The sequence below is a fragment of the Marmota monax genome, unplaced genomic scaffold (genome assembly GCF_021218885.2).
Source record: "Marmota monax isolate L192 unplaced genomic scaffold, Marmota_monax_Labrador192_F-V1.1 WCK01_AAM20220418_F8-fsc00215, whole genome shotgun sequence".
Classification (NCBI taxonomy): Eukaryota; Metazoa; Chordata; class Mammalia; order Rodentia; family Sciuridae; genus Marmota; species Marmota monax.
Window position 1 is genome coordinate 2,285,011 of NW_026695214.1, and position 16,534 is coordinate 2,301,544.

General features: G+C 55.9%; 2 protein-coding genes and 1 long non-coding RNA gene across 8 annotated transcripts; 2 read left to right on the forward strand and 1 right to left on the reverse strand.

Moving 5' to 3' along the window:
* Positions 1-441: 441 nt before the first annotated feature.
* Positions 442-6,031, forward strand: Syt5 (synaptotagmin 5). Of its 2 annotated transcripts, none has more exons than XM_046430852.2 (9): positions 442-708; positions 1,663-1,797; positions 2,316-2,488; positions 2,948-3,067; positions 3,175-3,342; positions 3,752-3,919; positions 4,143-4,257; positions 4,516-4,649; positions 5,495-6,031. In XM_046430852.2, the coding sequence occupies exons 2-9, from the start codon at positions 1,719-1,721 to the stop codon at positions 5,693-5,695; spliced, it is 1,158 nt and encodes a 385-aa protein (XP_046286808.1). In that variant the 5' UTR covers positions 442-708; positions 1,663-1,718; the 3' UTR covers positions 5,696-6,031. The 2 variants fall into 2 exon arrangements, with proteins under 2 accessions (XP_046286808.1, XP_046286807.1); XM_046430851.2 differs by having other exon boundaries at positions 446-708; positions 4,140-4,257.
* A 954-nt stretch (positions 6,032-6,985) lies between these two features.
* LOC131423691 (uncharacterized) lies at positions 6,986-10,378 on the reverse strand. Its single transcript, XR_009225574.1, has 2 exons — positions 9,917-10,378; positions 6,986-8,629 (listed from the first exon to the last, which is right to left on the reverse strand). It is a non-coding gene; the product is annotated as an uncharacterized LOC131423691 (long non-coding RNA).
* On the forward strand, positions 10,321-16,267 carry Dnaaf3 (dynein axonemal assembly factor 3). 5 transcript variants are annotated; one of them, XM_046430853.2, is made up of 12 exons: positions 10,321-10,407; positions 10,507-10,595; positions 10,908-11,050; positions 11,657-11,750; positions 13,020-13,177; positions 13,474-13,656; positions 13,768-13,893; positions 13,998-14,120; positions 14,459-14,588; positions 15,117-15,231; positions 15,372-15,446; positions 15,532-16,267. In XM_046430853.2, exons 2-12 carry the CDS (start codon positions 10,511-10,513, stop codon positions 15,920-15,922), a joined length of 1,623 nt encoding a protein of 540 aa, XP_046286809.1. In that variant the 5' UTR covers positions 10,321-10,407; positions 10,507-10,510; the 3' UTR covers positions 15,923-16,267. The 5 variants fall into 5 exon arrangements, with proteins under 5 accessions (XP_046286809.1, XP_046286810.1, XP_058430648.1 ...); XM_046430854.2 differs by having other exon boundaries at positions 15,120-15,231; XM_058574665.1 differs by having other exon boundaries at positions 13,474-13,893.
* Positions 16,268-16,534: the final 267 nt, after the last annotated feature.

Sequence of the window (16,534 nt, forward strand, 5' to 3'; positions counted from 1 at the left end):
GCTGGTCCAGTCTCAGAGAGGGCTGTGGATCTGGACCTGTGTCCAAGGTCAGCCTGTGAGCCGTTGTTTTGAGCTCAGGGCTTGGGGTTTGCTTTAGAGGGAGGAAAGCTCTGGGAGCCCATATGCTGGCGGCTTTGATGCCCTGACTGTGTGGTCTGGGGACTCCACGAGGTGGGTCTCCAGAGGAGGTTCTCTTGGGTCCTGGGTCAGTATGTCCTGGACTCAGATCTTTTGGTTGTGCCAGGTGTTTTGTGTGTGTATTGTGGAGTCGGGGATCAGTGTGGATGTCAAACGGCTGGACCAGAAGATAGAAACTTGTAGGGCTCCGGGATCCACATCAGTGGGCGCCATAGTGGTTCCCGGGTGGGGCGGGCCGAGGGGCGGGTCCTTCTCTCTTACCGGCCTGACCACGCGCTGCTTCCTCTCTCTCCCTCTTTCTGTCCCTCCTTCTCTCTCTGTCTCTCTCTCTCACACGCAGACACAGACACACACACACACACAGACACACACACACACACACAAAGACATGTAGACATACACATAGGCGCGCACGCGCGGGCACGGCGGGGCTCCTCTCAACCGCGCCCCCGCCCTGCCCAGCCCCGCGATCAGCACCCGGGACAGCGCGGGCCGCCCACGAGCTGGGCGGGGTCCTGGCCCGCCTGCGTCTCAGTGTGTGCAGGAGGGTCCAGTCCCGCCGCTCGGCAGGTAGGAGCTGCTGGGACCCTTGCCTGAGCCCCCATCCTCAGTGCCATCGCTTAAGGGACGGCATGTGTGGGAGGGGTGGGGTGGGCGGTGGATGGAGGGACACTGGGAAGGACCAACAGAAGGGAGCAGGAGGTTGGAGCCTGAATCAATTGAGAGGCGACACAGGTGTGGAGACAAGATGCCAGAGGGCGGGATAGGGGCCAGTCAGAGGGGGAGGGGAGGAACCCCTGGGGACAGAGGCCGGATCACAGGCAGGGGCTGGGGAGACTGGAGCTCAGGCAAATGGAAGGCAGACACAATGGGGAACGCCTGCTGGGGCCAGAGAGAAGCGGGTTGGGAGAACAGGTGTGAAGGCATTGTGGGATGCACGGGAGAGACCGACAGGCCAGAGAAGGATGTGGGGTCCTTCAGAAATACTGGGCAGCCCCCACCCCAGCAAGAGCGGAGAGGGCCACATGCGCATGGAGGAGCCGCTGTGCGCGCGGAGGCCGGGCAGCCCCTAGCCACTCTCCGCGGCCAGGGAATCTCAGTTGCGGGGTCTCAGGCTTCAGCTAGGCCCGGAGCCAGCACGCCCCGCCCGGACTCTGCTTCCGTGCGTCAGCCCCGCCCGTTGTCCTGGCAACAGGCTGTTGCCAGGCAACCAGCTTTGCTCCCACCCCATCCGAGTGAAGCCGCGCAGTTGCTCTGGGCAACACAGTCCGCGGGTTCCCACGCCCGCCTCGCCCACAGCCAGTTCGGGCCAAGGGTCGGGGCCAGGAAGGGCTAGAAACCTGGGGGCGGGTGCCTTCGAGGGAGGGGCGTCCCTTTGGGATGGAACCAGGCCCCCCAAGCCTGCCCGCGGTCGCGGGAGGGCTGAGACTACAACTCCCAGCATACACAGAAAGCCGCGACAGCGAGAGTTCTCGGTGGTGCGGAGGACTCAGCGGAGAACTCAATGGATGCCTTGGGTGGGAGTGGGGGGCTAGGGCGCTTGGGTGCCTCTGCAGCAAGGACCGCAGGACCCCGCCGCTATGTTGCTGGAGCCCCCGACCCCGGGGCCTGCAGCTCCCGACGCGCCCCCGGATTCCAGCCGCATCCGCCACGGCGCAGGTGAGGAGACCCGGGGCGGGAGCTGACTGACAGCCCAGCGGGATCATCGCGGGCGGGATGGGAGCCCCGCCCGGGCCGGCTGGCTGGCTGCGAGGCTAGGGCTGTGATCGGCGTCCAGGACTGGAAACGGAATGGAACGGGGCGTGTCGAGGGCAGGAGCTAACAGGTTTGCAAGAAAGACCAGAAGTGGACCAAGGGGTGGGGCATGGACTAGGATCCCGGATTGGTGACCGGTCTGGAAAGTCCACTTGTCTCTTAAGTTGCCTCTACTGAGGACCTGGCACGGGCAAGCATCAGGGGTTGGGCAGAAAAGATGGTGGAACTAATAAGCAAGCCAATCTGGATGGTGTCATCCTGGTAGGGGCATCAACTAGCTGGAAGGAAAACATGGGAGGGAATGGAATGGAAGTGGCTGGAAGGAAAATGAGGCCAGGATTATACCTTCCACGAAGGCTCCAAACGGAATCAGCCCGGCTGCTTTCCCTGTGTCACTGTGTGTTCTCTCCACTCCTCTACAGTGCCCCCCTGGGCTCTGGCCACCATCGTGCTGGTCTCAGGCCTCCTTGTCTTCAGCTGCTGTTTCTGTTTCTACCGGAAGCGCTGTCGCAGGCGGCTGGGCAAGAAGAGTCAGGCCCAAGCCCAGGTCCACCTTCAGGAAGTGAAGGAACTGGGCCGGAGTTACATAGATAAGGTGTGGCCTGGCCCCATCCCTCAATCTGCCCTTCTCCACCCTGCTCCTCTCTGTGGTCCAGTGGATCTCCATCACTAGTCCCTTCCCTCCTAAATCTGGGGCATTCTTCCCTGTGTGTCCAGCTCCCTGGACTCTGGGGACCCAGAGATGGACCAGATCTGGTCACTGTTCATGAGAACTTTCCAGTCTGGTAGGGGAGTCAGATACAAAACTGGATGGTATGTGTCACCTGCAAGGGAGAGTAGGGCACTTGAGTGTCACAGAGAAAGCACCCCACCGCCTAGAGAGTCAGAGAAGGATCTGTTTAGTTCCCGCCTGTGACAGACATCAATAATCAAACCCTGACTTTGCTTAGCCTGCAAGGGATCAGGCGTAGTCTAGGGGATCTGTGAGTGTCCTGTGACTTCTGATTCTGCTATCAGGGGAAGACCTCACCTGCCTTGCCCCTGGCTCCCCAAGGTGCAGCCAGAAGTCGAGGAGCTGGAACCCTCACTGTCGGGGCCTGGGCATCAAGCAGCAGAGAAGCCCGCGCTAGGACGACTGCAGTACTCCCTGGATTATGACTTCCAGAGTGGCCAGGTGGGTGTGGAGGAGGGGGATGCCTCCCAGGGGAGCTCAGCCCCCCCCCCAGAGGATGCCCTGGAAGGGACACTAAGACTTGGGTTTCCTCTGCTGGGCCCCTACAGCTGCTGGTGGGTATCCTGGAAGCTGAAGGATTGGCTGCCTTGGACCTGGGAGGTTCTTCGGACCCATATGTGCGGGTCTACCTGCTGCCAGACAAGCGGAGGCGATATGAGACCAAGGTGCATCGGCAGACGCTGAACCCACACTTTGGGGAGACCTTCGCTTTCAAGGTGAGCTCCTGTCTTCCTTGCGGAGGCAGGCTGTGGAGGCAGGCTGTGGAACGTTCCAGGAGCTGGAATGCTGGGGACCCACCCTCTTCAGCCTTTCTGGGAGGCAATCACAGCTCAGATGGCAGCGACCACCTGGGGGCTGTTCACTGGACCCTGTGTTGGGGGGATGGCACTAGGACACCTGGGCTGTTGCCTTGGCCCTTAGGCCCTCCACTTGGGTTCTGTTGGCCCGTGGTTCTGTTCCTGTGGATCCCGGTACTCCCCCACCTGGTTCCATTAATGTCCCCACTGTTCCCTCGGCGCCCTCCCTCACTGCTGCTGGGCGCCCTTCACTGGAACATACTGTACTCCACTTCCTCTTCCTTTCTCCCCTCCACTTTTATTTTCTCCGTGCTCCCTCCCCACCCAGGTCCCCTATGTGGAGCTGGGGGGCAGGGTGCTGGTCATGGCGGTATATGACTTCGACCGCTTCTCCCGCAACGACGCCATTGGGGAGGCGCGGGTTCCTATGAGCTCTGTGGATCTGGGACGACCTGTGCAGGCCTGGCTGGAACTGCAGGCGGCCCCGAGGGAGGAGGTGAGCACTCGGGGCCACGCCCTGGCACCCGCCCACTCCTACCTTGGGCCAATCAGCGGGTAGGTTTTCAGAGCACACCCCACGGAGCCAGAGGGTTAGACCCTAGAACCAGTGGACCCGGGCGCTTAACTCCGGCCCTTTCCCATGGGGGAGGAAAGAAAGCTGAGAGAAGATGGATATGGAGCTGGGGCTCTGGTGACGCATCCCTTTCCTCCTTTAGCAGGAGAAACTCGGGGACATCTGCTTCTCTCTCCGTTATGTCCCCACCGCCGGGAAGCTCACCGTTATTGTCCTGGAGGCTAAAAACTTGAAGAAGATGGATGTGGGCGGACTATCAGGTGTGCAGGAAACAAGAAAATAGTGTCTGTGGCCGTGCACCAGGGCTCTGGCTCCGCAGCCGCAGCCGGAGGGCGGGGTGTCTGGGAAGTGGAGCTCCCGGTGCTATGGGACATTCAGATTACATTTTGGCGGAGAGAGGGAGACCCGGGCGTATGGTCGGAGTATCTGTGATGGTCCAAAGGGTCATCCATTCTCCAGAACCCCTGAGCTCAGTAGTGCGGGGTGGGGGCGCTATAAGACCCTCCTCCCTCTCCCAGATCCCTACGTCAAGGTCCACCTGCTGCAGGGCGGCAAAAAAGTGCGGAAGAAGAAAACTACCATTAAGAAGAACACTCTCAACCCCTATTACAACGAGGCCTTCAGCTTCGAGGTGCCCTGTGACCAAGTCCAGGTGAGCCCAGACCTGCCTCTGCCGCAGCAGCCCCTGCCCAAGGGCCCAGGTCTTGGGAGCCACTGTTGCAAGAGGAAGGGAGGCACTCCGCATCCCCACAGAAACCAGGTCCTGGGGCTGAGGTGTGTTATGGATCTGTTTCCTCCCGTGAGGGTCTGGAGGCCCAGCCCACTGAGGAAGAGTCTTCTAAAACCTGGGCTTGGCATTCTCTCCCCACCTCCAAGATGCTCCACCTAAACCAGACCAGCTTTTTCCACCCCTTAGGGTCCTGGCTACTAGGATTCCACCCCACCTCTTTAGGGACAGGGCCCTTGGCTTGGCCCTTGCCTGCCTGTAGCAGTTCTGAAGGTTTGCCACTCTGGGGGGACTGCACCCCTAGGAGGTTCCTGACCACACCTTACTTAGCAATCCATACCTTACTTAAGAATCCGTTTTTTTTTTTGTTTTGTTTTGTTTTGTTTTGTTTTACCAGGGATTGAACCCAGGGACACTTGGCACTGAACCACATCCCCAGTCCTTTTGTTTTGTTTTTGAGAGGCCCTGCTAAATTGCTGAGCCTGGCCTCAAACTTGTGATCCTCCATTCTCAGCCTCTCAAGTCATTGGAATTACAGGCATGGGCTACCTTCCCACCTCCCCCAATCTGTTATTGAAGTAAGACGGGCTTCAGGGCATCTTTTCACCACAGGCCTCCCTCCCTCCCACCTGCCCCTCTCTGTGCCCTCTGGAAAGGGCACGTTGATTTCTGGGATCACATGGAGAGGCGCCCTTAGCAATGAGAGCTGAGCGCCTCCTGGTGCCTCCTTCCCTCACCTCGTGTCTTCTCTTCCACCCCGCCCATTTCAGAAGGTCCAGGTGGAGCTGACCGTGCTGGACTACGACAAGCTGGGCAAGAACGAGGCCATCGGGAGGGTGGCTGTGGGCGCGGCCGTGGGCGGGGCTGGCCTGCGGCACTGGGCCGACATGCTGGCCAATCCCCGGAGGCCCGTAGCGCAGTGGCACTCGCTGCGGCCCCCTGACCGAGTGAGGCTGCTGCCAGCGCCCTGATCTCCACTCCCAAGACCCCACCAAACCTGGATTCTGGCACTGACCCCAGACTCTCAGCCCTACCTTTGGCCTCGGCCTCTCGCCCTGGCGGCCCCAACCGTCGGGTCCTTGCCTGCCTCCCACCCCACCATGCACCAGGACAGCTTCCCAACCCCAGCAGCATACCCAGAAGTCCCAGGAACCCCGGGGAGGGAGAGCAGCCTGGCCGGCCTGCCCCAGGCCCCCACCCTCTGCTCTGACAATCAGCCTCCGTCTGGGATCCCCTTGCTCCCAGCGCCCTTTTCCCACAGCTTGACTCCTGCACTGCTCTCCCGGCGGAATAAATACTCAGCAGCTCTGGTGGCCTGGCCCCAGTGCTCCTTGAGGGGTGGGCAGGGCTGGGGGCCAAGAGGGAACGCCACCTCCACGCAGCGCGCTCTGGCATTGGGCAGCCCTGGGGCGGCCCACTCCCCGAGTGGGATCGCCAGCGCCCACCCACTCGGCCTTTCTCTCTTTTTCATTCACCACCCTCAGCCTCGCTTTCCTCATCTGAAAAGATGGGATGATAATACCTTCAGCGTTTGCTGCAGCAGGAGAGCCCCCCACTACCCAGCCTTGCGCCTCCCCTCCCGCCCTCTGTCCTCCCGGCATCGCCCACCATCTCCTGTGTGCCCGATTCCACTGGATGCTGTGGACCCAGAACAGATACAAACCCAGACCCACCCCAAGCCGCTGACTCATCCAGGAAGGAGTAACAGTCTCCCACAAAATCTCCAAGCCTGGGAGAAAGGACTTATTTAGAAGAGTGATTCGTCTCCACCTCATTCTTCTTTCAACAAATTCTATTTCCCAGTTTGTTTCTGGGAAGATGATGGATTCATTGACTTCCCCCTCACCAGACAGGGTTTTGGGTGGTGGACAAAGGGCTGTGAAATCTGGCAAGGGAGTTTCTGAGCAACAAGTTGAATGGAAAACGGGGCCAAAAGTACCCCCAAGTGCTAAGGAGAGAGTCAGAGTAAAAACTTATCCCTGAGGTTCCTAGTAGCCAGTGGGAAAAGAGAATCAGATCCATTCCATGCATTATGATGTCTGTGTGATTTAAAAATTTCCCTAAAGGAACGCAGTAATCTCTCCCGTGTGTCTTTATGAAGACAGCACTGTGTTTTAACTGTTACTTGCTACCACTGCCAACAATAATTCTCACAGCACAGCAACTTAGCAAGACTCTGTCTCAAAATAAAAAATGAAAAGGGCTGGGGATATAGCTCAGTGACTAAGCACCCTGGGTTCAAGCCCAAGTACCAAAAATCAAACAACAAAATCCCACAATTTTAATTCCCACATGACAAGTGAGGGATGGAGAATCAACGTGACTTGCTCAGAATCATACAGTCTCTGAGTCCTGAGGTTGAATGTTCCAATTTAGATGATAACGTTGGGGTCCCTGGTTCTTTCCCAACAAGAAAACAGATTAATGAGAAGAATAAATCCATTACATGGCCCTCCAGGTCGGGAAGGCAACCAGCGAAGGTGGCTATGGTTTGGAAAGGGGGATGGGGGACATTCTTCCTGAGGAGGGAGGTTTCAGCTGAGAGGTGAATGAGGAGAAGGACGAAGTTTGCCAACAGCATGAAATACCTGGAATATTGTCTCATCAGGAAGGAATGAAACGCTCATCTGTGCTTCAGTGTGGATGGACCTGGAAATGTCACTCCTAGTTGCAGATGCTGTGAAAAGCCACGCTGTCACTAGAGAGAGGTCACTGGAAGTGTCTCCAGATGCCCTGAGTGCTGCTAATGCCCTCCTGAGGATGGTCCTGGACGTGGGGGATGGAGAGTGTTTCAGCGTGGAGGTTTGCTTAGGAAAACGAAGGACCCACACTGAAGGCACAGGGTAGTCAGGTGGAGAGGGAGAAGCCCACTGGGGTTCCAGGACCTCTTGGGAGGGCATGGGGAGGGGCGGGCTTGGGGAGGGGCATGGAGATGACATCTCTGGTCAGTCTCTGAGCTCCTCAGGCCGATGTGGCCTCCATTATCTGGTCAGTAGGTAATGCTGGAAAGTCCCCTAAAGGATAGGTTTCTTAAAATGTTGTGTCTCTCTTAATCCATTTGTTGGAGGGATAATCAACGATATGTGGGTGGGAATTTTCATAAGTGGGTGAGTTTTCAGTAGGGAGGTGGCATCAGGCCTCCCTGGGGGGCGCCAGGCAGAGGCTGCCTGGGCTGAGGGCTGCCGTGCCCCCTTCCCAGGTGGGGCCCAGGACCAGCTAAGCCCACAGCCGCTCCAGCCCTGAGTTCCTGCCGTGTGCCTAGGTGAATGCATTTACAAGCACCAGGTCTCCTTATCAGTTCTGTGACACTGGCAGATAATGTTACATACAATATTACCATGATATCGATAGATATTATGACATAGTATTACTCTGATATTGGTAGGTATTGCTAGCTCCTGCCACTCAGGCAGGTGAAGTCATGTGACCAAGGCTGCTCAGCCATCAAGAGACTAGGTGAGATGCAAATCCAGGCTTGCCTGACACCGAGGGCCACCCCCTCCCCTAAGGGCTCTGTGTGTGGTCCCCTGAAGACCAAGCAGTGGGAAGTCACGGGTAGAGGACTGTGTCCATTCTGTGGAAAGGCAGAAGCAGAACTCGGGGAGAAGATTCCCTGCTGGAGTTGGAAGGATGAGCAGGACTTTTGTCGGGCAAAGGAGGGAAGATAATTGACAGAGGGAACCCTGCAAAAAATCCAGATTTGGAGGCAAGAGGGGCTTGTATGCTTCCAGTGCTGTTACCAACTTCTTCCATGCTGGAGTGAGGTGTGCTCTTTCCATGCTGAAAATATCCCCACCTGGGGCTGGGGATGTGGCTCAAGTGGTAGTGCGCTTGCCTGGAATGAGTGCGGCCCAGGTTCGATCCTCAGCACCACATACAAACAAAGATGTTGTGTCCACCGAAAACTAAAAAATAAATATTAAAAAAAAATTCTCTCTCTCTCTCACTCTCTCTTTAAAAAAAAAAAAGAAAAGAAAATATCCCCACCATAGTTGATTTCAAGCAGCCAATGTAAAGTCACTAAATATGGAATTAAGAAGAGATGCCTAGCCAAGAAGGATGGCTCATGCCTTAATCCCACTGACTCAGGAGGCTGAGATAGGAGGATTACATGTTCAAGGCCAGCCTCAGCAACTTAATGAGGCCCTCAGCAACTTAGTGAGACCCTGTCTCAAAATAAAGTATGAGAGGGCTGGGGATGTGGCTCAAGCGGTAGCGCGCTCGCCTGGCATGCGGATCCTCAGCACCACATACAGAGATGTTGTGTCAGCCGAGAACTAAAAAAATAAATAAACAAATAAATATTTTTAAAAAAATAAATAAAGTATGAGAAGGACTTGGGGTATGGCTCAGTGGTAAAGTGCCCCTGGGTTCAACCCCCAGTACAAAAAAAAAAAAAAAGCCTACTAATACAGTATCACAGTATTTCCTAGGGCCTGGATGAGCCTCCCCAAATTTAAGATGAATCAAGCAAAGCAGTCAAATAAATGGTACTTTAATGCAAAGTTGTTTAAAATAAAAATAACATCAAAAAGAAAATCCACAATGGAAAATTTTAAAAATGTGAACACAGGATACAACTTTGCACTTTAAAAAATAAATAAAACAACCTTGCACTTAGACATGCCAACCTCCTCTAGTCTTGGGCCCTGGGTTTTTAAAAAAAAAATTTATTATTTTTTTATTTTGAGACAGTGCCTGGATAAGTTGCCCAGGCTGGATTTGAACTTAAAATCCTCCTGGTTTAGCCTCCCAAATCGCTGAGATTACAGGCATGCATCACCAGCCCTGGCTTCCTGGTTCCAGTTCTAAGAGAACTTTATTTATATAGACAGGTGCTGGTGACACCTATATTTAACAGGCTGTTTTTTTAAAGTTATTTTACATATATATTATATATACACATACTGTATGTGTTGGCAGCCTTCAGGATGGAACCCAGGATATTTCCCACAAGCTAGGCAAGCGCTGTACCACTGAGGCATACCACCAACCCTAAAATAACATTTCTTCTCTATGGATATAATTAGACGTAAGTAACCTCTAGGGCATCATAATAGTAAAGTATAATAACATTTTTTAAATGATGAGTTTTGAGCATTTTTACCTTTAATATAATTTTAAATAATAAATGTGAGTAGCAATTCACTATGAAATTCCAAAAATATACGAGCAGCTGCCCTGATGCCTACCTTGTTAGAAGGCCTGTGTGAAGGCAGTCCCAGTGTGTGAGGGGAAAAGGGGACCCAGAGGTTTGCAGTCTGCAGTAGAGGCCACCTGTTTAGTTCATTTATTAAGATCTGTTCCGTTTTGCCTTAATTTGAAGCCGCAGTCCGGGCCTTCTCCTTCCCACAAATTTGGACCGCCCGGCCCCTTCCCCAGCAACCTGCAGCCTTGTCCCCACTCCGCGCGCGCTATCGTCTTGACAACCGCGTCCACACGCCCTCCTCCCCTGTTCTCGCGGAGACGGTTCCTCAACTCTCCTATTGGTCAAAAGTTCATAATGGGCAGACCTCACGCATGGGTATTGGTCGGTTGATAGCGGCGGTGCAAGCCCGCATGCTCCCATTGGCTGATTGAAAGAAGAGGGCGGGGCTCTGCGCAGCGGTCGATCCGGTGCGCTGGACTGCCGCACAGCACCTGACACCGGGAAGGGGAGGTCCGCATACTTGGAAAGACAAAGGTGAGGGGGTCCCGTGGGATCAAAGGGGCGAGGAGTGAAGGGCGGTGAGAAGGGGATGGGCTGTACGAGTGTGGGGTTCCCAGAATGTCTGTCCCGCAGAGCCATGACCACACCGGCGGGCTCCGGCGCTGGCTTCGGCTCGGTGTGCTGGTGGGGGCTGTCCCCGGCGCTGGACCTGCAGGCTGAAAGTGAGTCCTTACCCTGGGACCACATAGGGCCTGAGACAGCGGTGCCTTCCTAGCATGCGCAGACTTTTTTTAGGACCTGTAGTCCGGGAGTCCTTGGCAGGGTCGCCCAATGTCCCCACGGCTCAACGGCAAGGGGCGCGGGCGCTCCAGTGTCCTTCCTCTCCGCGGACTTCGAATCCCAGAATGCATAGAGGCTCAGCTCCCCTGGGAACCCAGGCCCCGCGTGAGGCCTGCTAGATTGGTAGTTGAGCTCTAGGGGCAACTGCAGGAGCCGCCCTGATGGCCATCAGCCCGAGCCCGTCGTCTTGCCAGGTCCTCCTGTGGACCCAGACTCGCAGGCAGATACGGCGCACAAGACCCCTGAGCTAGATGTGCTGCTGCTGGGCTCGGTTGATGGGCGGCATCTTCTGAGGACCCTGGCACGGGCAGCGCTGTGGCCTCGAAGGAGATTTAATGTGAGTTGGGTTTGGGGGTCATGGAAGAAGGTTGAAGATGAGAGCTCAGATTCCCGAGTCTTTGAGAAGAGGGAATTGCGTTCAAAAATGCTTGGTTCAAAAAAAGGGGTTGGAGGCCGGAGTCCCAAATCTGAAGGAGATAGAAGGTGGGAGCCAGATCCATTTTCCTGGGGACGGAAGCCGCTGGCATATGGTACTGCTGAGTCAGAGGGAGGAAGAATTTAGGGATCAGGCCCATGCATGTCTGTAATCCCATCAGCTTGGGAGGCTGAGGCTGAGGCAAGAGTTCATGAGTTCAAAGCCAGTGGCAGCAACTTGGTGAGGCCCAAAGCAACTCAGCAAGGCCTTATCTCTAAATAAAATATTTTAAAAGGCTGGGAATGTGGCTCAAAGGTTAAGGGTTCAGTTTCTTGGTGAAGTTTAAAGATCAGGTCTCCAGTAGTGGTGAGGGCAGCATTCGAGAGGCCTAGGCTCCTGTGTGTGAAGGACGGGACCTGATCAGGACTCCTAGGTTGGTGGAAGAAGGGGGCTGAGGGCCTGTTCTCCTGGCCTCTAAGGGTTAGAGATGAGAGTCTCAGAATTGTCCTGCCCTGTCCACCCTTCCAGTTCTACGTGCTAGAGAATAATCTGGAAGCTGTGGCACGTCACATGCTGATCTTCAGCCTAGCCCTGGAGGAGCCGGAGAAGATGGGGCTTCGAGGTCAGTTGCTAAGACCCAGGCATTTTGACCCTAGTCTCCTCTCCCTACAGGGATTCTGCCCTTTCAGTGGTATAATTAAACACTATAGTCATTCTCCCTTACTTCATCATTTGCAGTCTTAGAAACTTAGTTCCCAACTGTATAATGGGACTAAGTATATTACCTCCTGGAGCCACAGAGAATTTTAGGAGAAAAACCTACAGAAAAAGGAGGGTGAGGGCCGCAAGAGATCAGGAATGTCAGAGAGGTATCAAGTGTCCAGGACATCGAGAAGCAGAAAATGGTCATTCTTGGTAATATCTTCAGCCTAGTGTCTAAAGTCTCTAGAATCAGGCTGCATTCAAATTCCTGCTTGATTTGCTGTGTGACCTGGGGCTGGAGTCTACCCTTTTCTGGACCTCACTCTTCCATTTATAAGCTAGGGCTCCTAAAAGTTTCTCCACCCATAGGATTCTTGTGGGGATTGAGAAGAAAGTGCATAAAGTGCTTAGTTTAGGACATCAACTCAGTACTCTTGAGGGATTACTATTTAAAAATTTTTTTTTTATTTTTAGTTGTAGATGAACACAATACCCTTTATTTTTATTTTTTTTATTTTTATGCGGTGCTGAGGATCCAACCCAGGGCCTCACACGTGTGAGGCAAGGGCTCTACCACTGAGCCTCAACCCCACCCCCAGGAGGTTACTATTTTTAACATTATTATAGATAGTCATTGTCATTAAAAGCCCAGAGCATTTAGAATACATTGCACAATAATCCTTTTAAAAGGTTTTTAAACAACTAGAACTAATCTAATTAACCACCTAAAGATCTATAGTTCTCTTCTATAAGATTCTTAAGTAAAATGAAACTATATTTTCACCTCTATATATCTCTATTTTGTGTTGCACATACAACATGATATATGTGTATATCTCGTGTACAACTAAAGGTATGGTTTTATCCTATAAAATTCTTAAACTAAAGTCAAACAATTTAACTCTACATTTTAAAACGCGCATATCTCCATCTATATGTGCAGATCACTTTCTCTATTTTAAAGATAAGGAGTTTAAACATGAAACTCAGGCTTGGGGTTCCCTTTGGGGGAAGGGAAGAATAGGCTCGAGCCCTAGTTTAGAAGTGATTGTCCTTCAAGGAGTAGGTCCGGGGACGGTGCGAGGTCTGCCGGGAATCCTCGTGCTCACGGTGTGACAGTGCAGTAATAGATGTCAGGGGCCTGATCTCTGGGTTCACTTGGCTCCCTGTTGTTTCGGCCTTCCCCCAGAGCGGAGCGAGGCCTTCCTGGAGGTGTGGGGGAACGCGCTGCTGCGCCCCCCGGTGGCCGCCTTGGTGCGTGCCCAGGCGGAGCGCCTAGCGAACCTGGTCCCGGAGCCCGACCGCCTGGCGGAGCAGCTGCCCTGGCTCAGCCTTCGCGCGCTCAAGGTGCTGCCGCTGCCCCAATCTCCCGGTCATTGCCTGGGATCCAGTAGCTTCGGGAAGTGTGGAAATGGGCAGTCCTGATGGATCTGCGTTGATGGAGCGGGATGGGAGCTTCGAATTTCGAATTGCAGCTCCCTGCTCCCATGTAGGGTTTACCCTAGGGGTCCGGCCGGCTTCTGCTCTCGGAGCCCCGGTTCTTTATCCCACCTCCGGGGAAGGAAGGGAGGGCCAGGCAGGAGAAGCTGCCCTCCTGCATCCCGCGCTCCCCGCTTCCTCCGCACGCGTGCCTGGCCGCGCAGTTCCGCGAGCGGGATGCCCTGGAGGCAGTGTTCCGCTTCTGGTCCGGAGGGGAGAGGGGGCCCGAGGCCTTCCCCATGAGCCGCCTCTGGGACTCGCGGCTGCGCCACTACCTGGGCTCCCGCTACGACGCCCGGCGCGGAGTCAGCGACTGGGACCTGCGTATGAAGCTGCACGACCGCGGGGTGAGGTGCCGGGGACCGGGGTGTGAAGGAGGAGGGCTGGGTCTGAGGGGGACGGCCCAGGACACCCTAGGCCAGGTTCACTCAGGCCTCCCTTCTCTGCCACTACCCCAGGCCCAAGTTATCCACCCCCACGAATTCCGACGCTGGAGGGACACAGGTGTGGCCTTTGAACTCAGAGACTCCAGCGCCTACCACGTGCCCAACAGGACTCTGGCATCTGGTCGCCTCCTGAGTCACGTGTGTATCCACATCTGGTGTGGTCTTCTTCTTTTCATGGACCCAGGAGTAGTCAGGGTCCCCAACGTGGACCTCACCTGCCTCCTCTCTCCCTGCTTTTCCAGCGCGGAGAGCGCGTGGCAGCGCGTGGGTACTGGGGGGACATTGCCACCGGACCCTTCGTGGCCTTCGGCATTGAGGCAGATGACCAGAGCTTGCTGCGGACCAGCAATGGACAGCCGGTCAAGGTGTGGGAGGGGGTCGCTGAATGGGGACCAACGCTCAAGGCTTTGGACTCCTCCCAAGCTCCGCCTCTTCCTGCCAGGCCCCACCCCTGGCTAACAGGGTCCTAGTGTGAGTGAGGCGACTCCCTCCAAGGACCTGCCCCCAACGACTTTGCGCACGCAAGCCTTTGCGGGCTCTGTCGGGTCCCTGCGCAGTGCTAGTTCAAACCTGGGCGTACTAGCGCGCCCGAAATTCTAGGCCCAGGCTAGCTTACGCCAAGCACTTCAAGTCCCGCCCCGCGTCCTGGCTCTGCCCTCGCGGTCCTAGCCCCAGGGTCTGGCCACGACCCCTCTCCCAACAGACCGCTGGGGAGATCACTCAGCACAACGTGACAGAGCTGTTCCGCGAAGTGGCCGCCTGGGGGCGACCGAGAGCCGCCCAGGGGGACAAGGAAGAGGAGCTGCGCCTCGAGCCGCAGCCGTGGACTTCAGGTAAACCGCAGGCTGATTCAGCTCCAGCTACTGCGCATCCGAGCGTGGCCTGAGCTGGTTTGGCACACCTAGGCAGGTGACCTCTCCTCCTTGATTTTGCGTCTCTTTTTCTCTCTCCTTGTTTGGCTCTCTTCTAAGGCCTTGGGTTGCGTGTCTGCCCAGGAGCATTCTCAGCTACCTGTAGAGACCCAACAGGGAGCTGCCCAGCTCCCTCCTGGATTCTGGCTGTCCCTTCTAACCATCCTCTCCCTGGATGTTTGTCCCCTTCTACAGGGGATGCCCCTTGTGGCTCTGGGTCACCCACTCTTCTCCCTTGAGTTTCAGTTGCTTGGTCTGTGAAATGCGTCTCTCTCGGCCAAGCCAACCTTTCCAGACTTTTACAGAAATGCACCTCAGAGAAAGGGTGAAAATTTACAGATGTCATCTTCAGGCTTGTGTCTGCCCAGTTGAGCGTGTCTCTGTGTCTGTCTGGGTTTCTGTCCTCAGGGTTGCACCCTCCAGAAGTGACCCCTTTTGGCCCTTTCCCAGCAGCATCTGCCCGGGAATCCTTCACGGTCCACTTCCTGGCCCTCGGTTCTGCACAGACTCTCCACCACAAGCGCTGCTACCAGGGCCGGTTCCAGCTTCTCTACGTGGCCTGCGGGTAAGGGGAAGGCAGCTACGGTCACTAGGACCCAGGCCCAGGCCCAGGCCCAGCCCCTCTTCTCCCAGGACCCAGGACTTGAGCAGCCGCCTCCTCCCTCCGGGTCTGCGTCCCCAGCCTCTCCCCTCTCCTCTCCGCAGGATGGTCCATCTCCTCGGCCCTGAGCTCGGGGCCTGCGTGTCCCCCGGTGGGAACCTGGTTGTGGAATTAGCCCGGTGAGCCAGCCGAGCGAGCGAGGGTGGGAACGTCTGGGCCGGGCGGGTTCCCGGGCCGGTTCCCTCATGCGGCTGCCCGCTCCAGGTACCTAGTGGACCTGCGGCCCGAGCAGCTGCAGGCGTTCTCCGCCCGGGTCTCGGAGCTAGCTCGAGAGGCCGGCTTCGCCCCGCAGACTGGGGCCAGCCCCTCTGAAACCTTCGCGCGCTTCTGCAAGTCCGGGGACTCTGCCCCCAGCGGCCAGGACCCAGCTGTGGAATCCGAACCTGCACCCGGCGAAGTCCTGGCCTGCCCCCTGGAAGTAGTGAGCGTGCCCAGGGCGGACCCAGCCCCAGCGACGGGGTCTCCCCGGCTGTCCTCCCAGCCTCAGGATTCCAGCGCAGAGGTCCCAGCCCCGCCCCAGGAGGCGCTGACCACCGAGAGTCCAGCCCAGAACCTAGAGTCTGCCCCGACCCCGGATCAAGCGCCCCATCCCTAACTCAAAGTCAGACCCTGGAATTGGAGCCGCTCCGACAATTCTAAACCTCTGCGGGGGCTTCGCAGCTCGACCTTCACGTTCACTCAGCCCCAGAGATGGAGCGGGGAATTTCAAATTCCATTTCGGGATGCTAAGTTCGATCCCTAGAAACCTACATTGTTCTCTCAGAATCCCGGATTCCACCCCCAGACTAAACCCAGGCTCCTGATTGCACCCTGGATGTCAGGCCCCGGCCTTCCCTGCCTTCTCTCCAGAAGCCCCATTCCTCACTAGCCTGGGGGTACCTTCCCCCTGGGGCTGGTCACCTCACAGGTGGTTCAAGTAAAGAGTATTGGGTCCTCTTCACTGTGTGTTCTAGTGTCTTTCCTGTCAACAGTCTGTCTTCAGGGTTGGGAGAGGGCAGAGCCAAGGAGACCGGACACCCTAGGTTTCCAAGTGCACTAGGGATGCATTTCTCAATGCTGTAGCCTGAAAATGGGGCCCACACCTGCTCCTGGGACTAATAAACACGTGTGGAGGGGCCAACAGGTTGGGGCTCCTGAACTGACTAGACAGTGAAAGGGTTAAAGTTCTAGCACACTTGGAGACTGCAGTTGAGTGAGGGGCTGGGGC

Excerpts from the sequence above, each read along its gene's own strand:
- Dnaaf3 (XM_058574665.1), top strand. The coding sequence starts at position 10,511 with ATGACCACACCGGCGGGCTCCGGCGCTGGCTTCGGCTCGGTGTGCTGG. Across the intron at positions 13,178-13,473 it reads TCAGCCTTCGCGCGCTCAAG|TTCCGCGAGCGGGATGCCCT; the intron begins GTGCTGCCGCTG and ends CTGGCCGCGCAG. Across the intron at positions 15,447-15,531 it reads CTGGTTGTGGAATTAGCCCG|GTACCTAGTGGACCTGCGGC; the intron begins GTGAGCCAGCCG and ends TGCCCGCTCCAG.
- Syt5 (XM_046430851.2), top strand. The coding sequence starts at position 1,719 with ATGTTGCTGGAGCCCCCGACCCCGGGGCCTGCAGCTCCCGACGCGCCC. Across the intron at positions 1,798-2,315 it reads CCGCATCCGCCACGGCGCAG|TGCCCCCCTGGGCTCTGGCC; the intron begins GTGAGGAGACCC and ends ACTCCTCTACAG. Across the intron at positions 3,920-4,139 it reads AGGCGGCCCCGAGGGAGGAG|CAGGAGAAACTCGGGGACAT; the intron begins GTGAGCACTCGG and ends TTCCTCCTTTAG.